Raw genomic sequence first — 9,195 nt, forward strand, 5'->3', positions numbered from 1 at the left:
GCATTCCCACTACCAGATCACGTGGGATCGTCTGATTTGATTCTCAACACTTTACGAAGGAATGTTTAGCTGACCGACCTGACGTTCGATCTAGTCGCTCAACCTTATGTTATAGCCCAAGCCCATCTGATAAAAAAAGTCAGTCAAATATCTTCTTCCAAGATTGTCACTTTCATCGATGGTTCCTGGTGAGCCTGTCATGTCAATTACAATATCTGATTTGAATTGGCTCATGGGTACTTGGGGCTTCAACCTTGTTTGTGAGGTCATATTTTTTGGAAGTCTTTTTTTTTGTATTATGATGACTCTTAGCGTAGATAATCAAACTAATCAACTCAAACGTGGGTTTAACTAAGGTGTCAGTGATTGTGAACTAGGCGTTAGGGGAGGGTGATCGACTCTCGAGCAAGATGGTTGGTTCGATCATTCTAACAATTCTCTTGAGATACATGAGGAAAGCAAATGATGAGATTTAGACATCTCCAAAATCGTTGGCTCGTCGTTTGGACAAAATCAAGAGTTCATTTGCTCGGTTGGCTGGGATCCAACAGGGTGAGGAGATTTGTGAGTTGTTGGCTTATATAAAGCGGATGGAGGAAATGGTGGCGACTATTCACTAGGAGCTGTCAGATGTCTGAGAGAAATCCTTGATTTTCTAGGCACAAGCTAAATCAGGGTGAATCCATTTTGGTGAAGATGGGAAGTTCTTATACATGAGGCCGCTTCGGTTGGGGCATGTCATGGTCTAAGCAGCATCAGATCCCTCTATAAAATTATTTATCTCGGACTAAATTCTGAGCATTTTGTTGTAATTTAAGTGTCATTTCTGGCATAAAATAGTTTTTACCTCGTTTCTTATGTTGATGTGATCCCACTGATAACTTCTTATGAAAACAATTATTCAAGTCTATTTTTACCTATGTATGATGGTTAAACTTTCTTTGTTTCCCTATATATGTGAAGAAGTAAGGTTGTGCAGGTACACTTCATATGCTCTTTCCCCATATGCTCTTTCCCTTTCTTTCACTCTTCAAGATTCTCTTCTCATGCTGAGCTTGATAGCTCTCCGATATTCTCCATAAGAATTCAGATCGATCTCCTTAGATGTTCAATCTTGAATTACTCAAGCTAAGTTTGAGTTGTCTCAACAAAGTGATTCTTTGACTCCTCCATCAAACATCAGGCCACTGGCCAGGTCGAATCGAGCAACCTCATTGTATGGTGTTGATCATTTGTTCTATAATCATCAGTTCTGGTTTGGCCTCTGATTGTCACTTTGCCTCGAGCTATGCTCCTTTTTTGTCGACTACCAAGAAAGAGAAAATTCATTTTTATTTAGGTATCATCAAAATTTCAATTTTTACACATAGACCACCTTACCTATGCATGAAAAGTTATTTTTCACAATTTTTAAAAAGTGATAATTTTTATGTAATATGAAAAATGTAAAAAAGTAATATTTCGATATTAAATGGTTTATGTCATGAAGTTTTGACAAAAAAAGATTACATTGGCTCTCAACTAACTAACACGACCCCCAACTTTTCGCATAAGGGGCTTGAGACCCGATAATGACAATGTTAAAAGTAGCATAAATAATGGATAAAAAGTATGTTAATATTGTAAATAATAATAAAAAAAATTTAATTTTACATTAGTAAAAATGAAGTTGAGAAGACAAAAAAATTAATTTTACATTAGTAAAAATGAAGTTGAGAAGACTTTAAAGAAAAATCAAGAGTGAAAAATCAGTAGGACTTGATGATATCCCAAATGAAGCGTGAAAATATTTTAGGAGATTTGAAAGTTTCATGGTTTATTAAGCTTCTTGATATTTCTTAAAAACTAAAAATAAGTCTGAGGAATGGAAAAAGAGTTTTTGGTACCCATTTTTAAAAATAAAGGTGATTCACAGAAGTGTGCAAATTATAGAGGAATTGAGTTAATGTGACATACATTAAAATTATGTGAGAGAGTAATTGAACATAGGTTAAGACGTGATATCAAGAATTCTCATAATTAGTTTGGATTTATGACGAACAGATCTTCTACGGAAGCTATATAATAATCGTGAGGCTTGATTGAAAAGTACAGAGAGACTAAGGAAGATTTACATATGATTTTTTTAATTTAGAAAAAAAACTTACGATAAGGTTGCAAGAAATTTTTTTTTGAAAAGTTCCAAAAAAACAAATGTGTTGATATGACTTATATTAAGGTCATTAAAGGTATGTATACAAGAGCAATTACATGTGCTCGAATAGGAGGATTTACCAAGTATTTTTCTATTTTAGTTGGTTTAAAAGATATGTATACTAGAGCAATTATATGTGCTCGAATAGAAGGAGGATTGACCAAGTATTTTTCTATTTTAGTTGGTTTACATCAGGGATCAACTTTAAGCCAATATCTTTTTTGTTTTAATTATGGATGCATTTACTGGACATTTACAAGATGATATACATTGGTGTTTGCTTTTCCCTGATGATATCCTTTTATGGATAAGACTAAATAAAAAGTTTAGGAAAAACTTGAAAAATTATGGAGGTCTGCATTAGAGTCTAAAAGCTTTCATTTGAGTAGATTTAAAACTGAATAAATGAAATGCAAATTTAATAATAGATCTAGTGATAAAATTGTAAGTATGAGTGATCAAATTATTAAAAGGTGCGAACGTTCTAGATATCTCGGGTTTACTTTTTAAATTGTTGGTATATAGATGTGGATGCCATAAGGCCCATTGTCTGATAAAAAAAGTAGTGTTTAGACTTATAAGAAAAAAATTATAAGATGATGATGATACCTACATTGCTTTATGACATAGAATGTTGGCCTTTAAAAAAGAAGCATAAAACTAATTTAAGTGTTGCTGCAATGAGAATGCTTGGGAGGATGAGTGGCTTGCACTTACAGGCAAAATGCAAGATGAATGTATTCGTAAAAGGTTTGGTGTAGCTCCAAAAGTGGACAAGATTAGAGAAGGTCGTCTGAGATAATTTGGTCAAATTAAACCTCAGGCATTTGAAGATCCTTTTAAGAGAGTAGATGTTTTAAATTAGACTCATGTTTTAAAAAGATAGAGATAAACATAAAAACATTTGGGCATATCGTATAAAAAAAATAATCTTTATTTATTAAAATTAAATGAAAATATAACATTCAATAGGATACAATGGGGAAAAAGAATTCATGTAGCCAACCCCATTCAGTGGGATAAAAGCTTATTGATATTGTTGTTGAATATTTAGATGTTAGAAATGTAAATATATAAAAATTGAATTTTTTTTTCATTTTTCATTTTTTTTTGGTAAGAAGACGAAGAAAAAAGCATTGCTATGACCTTTTTTTCATTTAAAAAGAAGATAAATTCTCCCTTGAACTGATCAATAATATTCCTATTTACATCAAGAAAAGAATCAAAATGATCACCAACTCTTTTACAGAAGGCCAAAATGGTCAAAAACTATGAATAAAAAAAAAAGGCTAATTTAATTCCAGACTATTTAAATTGAATCAAAAACAATCCTTTTTAAGTAACTATTTTGATTTCTATTTAAATAAATCTGGAAACTAACTAAACTTTTTATATAATCTGAGGTCATTTTAGTCTCAAAAGACAAATTTAATCCATTTCTTTTTCTATCTATACGACTGTCCAATCACAGACTTCCAGAGTTGACTCAGAATTTGAAGGTGGTTTAAGCTTTGGCTGTCGCATTGAAAATAAAGATTTCTTATCAAAGAGGTGGGAGAACACATGCCTTTGTTTCTCCTTGGATTTCTTCTCTCCCTTATTTGGAGGATTTTTCCGCAATAAATTGGTGGTATCTTTCTTCATGAAATTGAGATTCATTCTTCTAAAACGATTTTTTGGCTCCTCATTTACGGTCTCTTCTGTTTGATCCAAAATGGTGATGGCTTCTTCCGGATGGGTGATGATTGTCTCTAACGTTTCATATACCTATAAAAGGAAACGACAAAGCTTTAATTCAATAGAGAGTTTCAAGAGAGTGTTTAGGGTACAGGACTTCAATCACAATGCGCCACGTGCATGATTCGGCTTCACTGAATACAAAAAATTAAATAGTTTAATGCATGACGGAGCCGGACTATACACGTGATACATTGTGATTGGAGAGTACATTTGAAGCGGCTGTAGTTTTTTGTAAAAATTCTATACACGTGATACATTGTGATTGGAGTCCTGATGCAGTTTTGCATCAGGACTCCTTATGTATATATTTTCGTTTAGGGTTGGGTACATTTGAAGCGGCTGTAGTTTTTTGTAAAAATTGCTATAAAATTTGTTTATGATAAAAACAAATTTAAACAAATTTTTGAAAGTGGATGCAAAAATGGCTGTGCGTGCTGAAAGATATTTTGTTTTTAAAAAATGAAAACCAACAACATTCTTATAGCCATCATATCCCAATATATCTTGTTTTGAAAAGCTGTTTTTGATCAAGCAATTTTTTTGAAAAGCAATGATAATGTCTCAAAAATCAAGGAAGATTTACATACATACCACATCATTCCTATATATTTATACATCTAATACCTTAGTTCTGATTTTTTATACTTATATGAAAGATTCAAGTGTTAAAAAAATGTAAAAAAGAAAGTTCAAGGGTTAGATTTGTAAACGCACAGAAATTATATAGTATGTATATAAATGGCCCCAAAATCAAACAAATTAAAAAACTGCCAACAAATGGACCCACTTCATTGTATTGAAGAAGGCTTGCTAGAAGTAGAACTAATACATACCTTGCAGATATCGCCAATATTGTCACTTGAAATGCCATTTTGGCAAGTTGTAACAACCCAATCTTTACAATCATAGAAAATTTTTGACACATTGCTGCTGTCTGGGGAAATGGAAGCTTCTGCAATTGTGAAGGCTGCGCAGAGCTGCAGATTTAATGCAATTAGAAGAATTGCTGGGAAAATAAAGTTTATCATATGCTCTTTATTATCAGGAACAAATAAAAAAAAACGTCATCAGCATGTACTTCATTTCAGAGAAAAAAATGCAGAAAATCTCCAATATGGCCTATTCTGCTATGTTGGACCAACAAAAATGATTAAGAATAGTGAAGGTCCGCGTGAGTTATGCCCCAAATAAAACAGGGGCAAAAATCTAAATGAATATAATTGGAGAGTTATTAATTTTATGTGGGTTTTCAAAAGATGAATAAATCATGAAATGGCTACGTTAATAGAGATTGGTTTGATCAAGTTACATAACTAAATATGGTATAGGGAATTTCATAGATAGCACAATCAACAAATTTTATGTAAAAAAAAAAAATGCAGAACAATGAATCGTAGGGAAATATTATTTAATGATATTGAAGGGTTTAAGAAGAGGTGCTGTAAAGAAACTACACTCAAAATCTCCAGAAAATGGGAGATAACTCAAATGTGCATGCAAAAGATTTTTTTTAAGGGTTTAGAGGGAATCATCACAGATATTGGTATGACAGACTTCTAAAGAATGTGTTTGTAAAAACATAGGGATTCCACAAGATTGTTCTATAAATTCATAGAAGAAAAAAAGATCAAAATGGTCTCCCAATTATTTAGGGGGATACATTTTAATCTCATGTTATATAAATGATCTGATTTAGAGTTTAGATTCTTAATATAGGAGACAAGATCTAATAAACATTAACGTTAAATTTGACAAAAGGAGTTAAAATTGAGGATATTTTAAAAATTTTTCCTTGAAATTTTTACAAAATCTAATAAATGACCTTTTTTTTAATGCTTAAAATATTTTATAACAAATTTATCAACATAATTTTTTAAATTCATAAATTTAGCATGTATTAATTTTCTCACAAAGCATCCAAAAATAAAGTAAGAAATATTAAGAATGTTACTGCATGGCATATCCCAAACAAGATAAGCAGGAAATTAGTTTTTTGTAAGAATTTCAAATATAAATTCCTAAATTACCCTCATTTTTAATACCAATTGCTAACATCAACTTCAACTTCTGTTACTTTTAGTGGTGGGAACTTTTTAACTCATACTTGAAGATTTCAAGGACAAAACTTATGAGTAAAATATAAATGCATATAATGTGGTAAGCTTGATCAATCCTTCACGTCCTTGAATACTATTTTTGCCACTGTGGAAAAAGGAATGAATTAAGAACATTCTCATTAGTATTCGCCAAGCTACACTCAACCATTCCACATGCACTCTTTTAATCAAGAAGAAAACGCCACCTAAAAATTATACCACTGTCATCATACGTTATCATTTAAATACCGAGGAATATGAAATAAAAATAAAAATAAAAAGATGAGCAATATCAGATTCTGCGATAAAAAGCATGGAAATACTTGCATACAGATAAAAAATCACCTTCTGCCAGTTTTTGTATTTTTATGGACTAAGAATACATAAAAGGCAGATTTACATACATACCACTTAATTCCTATGTATTTACATATCGAAAAGGTAAAATTTCAATTTTCACATATATTCCACCTATGCAGAAAAAGGTGTGTTTCACTTTTTTAAGTTAAACAGTGGCATTTTTTATGTGATATGAATGATTTGGATGGTATAAATATAAAAAGTAAAGGTTTAGGTGTTAGAAACGTAAATAAACATGAATTGGGTGGTATGTATGCAAGCGCCCCAGAATAAAATAATCAGCATGAACTAATTATTCTTGAATAGGATGAAAAAATCAAAATGAAAACATCCATACCATGGACACAAAAAGCTGCCCAAAAAGCTCAGAAGGTCGAATGTCCTCCAAGGTGGTGAATATGCTTTCACTGCATGATCGAACCATTCTAAGCAAGTTGGGAGAATATCAAAACACAGAGAAAGGGGAAAAAAAGTATATAAAACCTTCTTACACAGCTAAATCTTCATAAAAAACTGGTGTTTGCAGAACAGCAGGCAGTGCTTTAGCAGATTTCCACAATTCTTGCCATAAGTTACCTGCAAATTAAAGATCATATATTTTGTCCAAAATGTAAGAGAAATGGATAAACTTTTGAGCCTCCTGAAAATGAAAAGAAAAAAATATACAAAGATTTCGTAGAAGGAAAAAGATAGGGACATCAACTGAATGCAGCGGCAAATAGAATGAAAGAATATCCACTAATTTTGCGAGATGGTTGTCATACTAATAATAAAAATTTAGGAAGTTAATCATTCTGCTAAATAAAAGCTATTTAGGAAGTAAAGTCAAACCTACAATTCTTAGACGATAAATATAAAGGCTAGGTACTAAAAAGTGATAAAATGAGATATACAAATAACAAAGTAAATAAGAAAAGTAGAGATTTTGATAAATTAAATTAATTAAGGTTGAAAATAACAAAATCTAGAAAAAGGATGAAAATATGATAATATAAATAATATATTTAGAATACAAATGTATCGAAAAGTGCCAATCTGCGGGAAGGATTTTTTTTTTTAAGATTATGAAGGAGTTTATTTCATTTCTTCATAATGTATTTCACTAATTGTGTTTCTTTTAGTAGATATTTTCTTTTTTTCTTTTTTCTTATTTTAGAGGGATTACTATTTGGTTTCCTTTCATTACATATATAGCAAGGTATAATGCATTAAGTAAGTTGGAATAAAATATTATGCACAATTCCTACATAGTATTAGAGCCAAGAAATCTTACGTGCGCATTGCAGGACTCCGTCTCCAAAGCTTCGAAGTTGAAGTGTCAAAGCGACCTGCAGCTCTAGCAAAGCTTGATCACGGATGACAAAGACAAACTCATAGGAATTCTCGGATGCCGTCTTCGACGCACAAAGCTGTCTCCTTTCATACACATGAGAGATAGGGTCGTTGCGTCGTCTACTCACGTACACACAAAATTGCAGCATCGTTCGTTTCTTCTACTCGACCATATCACACTCCTCTATCGAGCAGCTCCAGTAGATTGGATCACATAAGTTCGTGTCTTCCACTAGACCAAATCACATTCCTCTGCGAGCGTTTCCAACAAATCAGATCATATAAGTATCGAGCATAAATGTTTCACCAGATTGTAGTCCTCTTAGATTCGCAAAAGTAAAGGTATACACTGCTCCTAAGATCGATTCGGGTTGATGAACTTGTGGAAGCCAAGCAGTTGAACTAAGAGTCCTCCTTCCTCTAGTTCCTCTTTGCTTGTCCAATCGAGCAGTCGAACTAAGGGAACTCCTTTCGCATTTGTTCGAACAACAATTCTTCTCGATTCGGGCTTCACAACCTTATCATGGTCAAACACATCATGGGCTCACAATCTTATTCCTTTGAAGTCACCTCTAGCTCCGAGTCTACATCTTGATTACCTATCATATCTAATAACTCATCCCACCTAGTCACTAACCACAAACTGCATGGCTAGAGTTTTCTCCAATGGTCACAGTCTGTCTTCGAGAAAAGAAAAGATGGATATCTTACATGTGAAATTTTGGCTCCAAATATGACAAATTCTAAGCATCGGACTGTCGGTCAACTTTTTCGATTAATAGATTTAGATTTTGAAAATATGAAAATATGAAAATAATTTTTGAAATTTAATTTAAATATAAGAGATATATATAGTTTGAGTTTTAAAAGTAGTATGTTTTAATTTTTGAAAAATGAGACCAAGTGGATCTCATTCGTCCAATAGTTTGCATAATCGTGTCTGATACCGCGAATACTACACCCTCCCGAAAGATAAGTGTAGACCTCGACGATAGACCCAATCCTGCAAACTAAGAGATTTGTGACATCCGTTTGGTCTGCGAATCTTTTATATATGACCGACAAATTCCCCTATTTAATACAAAGATTAAATAGGGTTTATTTTACCTGGGTTCCAAGTTCCCTATAGAGGCAAACCCCTATAGTTAATTACATCCCAAATGACGGGAGTCATTTGAGAAAACTCTCGATAATGATCAATGGTTCTAGTCTTCAAGAATTCAAGGTTCAGGTTTTCAAGGTAGGACGTAGAAGGGCAAATGGGAGTGGCTCAAACATGAACAGTTATTTCAGGAGTCCAAAGGAAAGAAAAGGTAGGGGATGTCACAGATCCTGAGGAGAACCCTCAGTGACTTCCCAAACTATCCTAATGTGTGGCTGCATTTTTAGAGATGATGTTATTTAAATGTTCAATCCTGCCAATTTTATTACTTAGGACTTACATTTGCATAATACCCGATTATACAAATAGCC

The 9,195-nt window shown here is 32.6% G+C and overlaps 1 protein-coding gene across 1 annotated transcript in view; it reads right to left on the bottom strand.

Moving 5' to 3' along the window:
* Window positions 1-3,472: 3,472 nt before the first annotated feature.
* Window positions 3,473-9,195, bottom strand: part of LOC110032644 — a gene marked incomplete at its 5' end in the record, with an annotated part of 44,749 nt that continues 39,026 nt past the window's right edge. The window contains 4 exons of the mRNA XM_020736337.1: window positions 3,473-3,961; window positions 4,768-4,911; window positions 6,728-6,797; window positions 6,882-6,966. Of these exons, the coding sequence (XP_020591996.1) occupies window positions 3,644-3,961; window positions 4,768-4,911; window positions 6,728-6,797; window positions 6,882-6,966 (617 nt within the window). The remainder of the gene's footprint in view (window positions 3,962-4,767; window positions 4,912-6,727; window positions 6,798-6,881; window positions 6,967-9,195) is intronic.

The sequence above is a fragment of the Phalaenopsis equestris genome, unplaced genomic scaffold (genome assembly GCF_001263595.1).
Source record: "Phalaenopsis equestris unplaced genomic scaffold, ASM126359v1 Scaffold000994, whole genome shotgun sequence".
Lineage (NCBI taxonomy): Eukaryota > Viridiplantae > Streptophyta > Magnoliopsida > Asparagales > Orchidaceae > Phalaenopsis > Phalaenopsis equestris.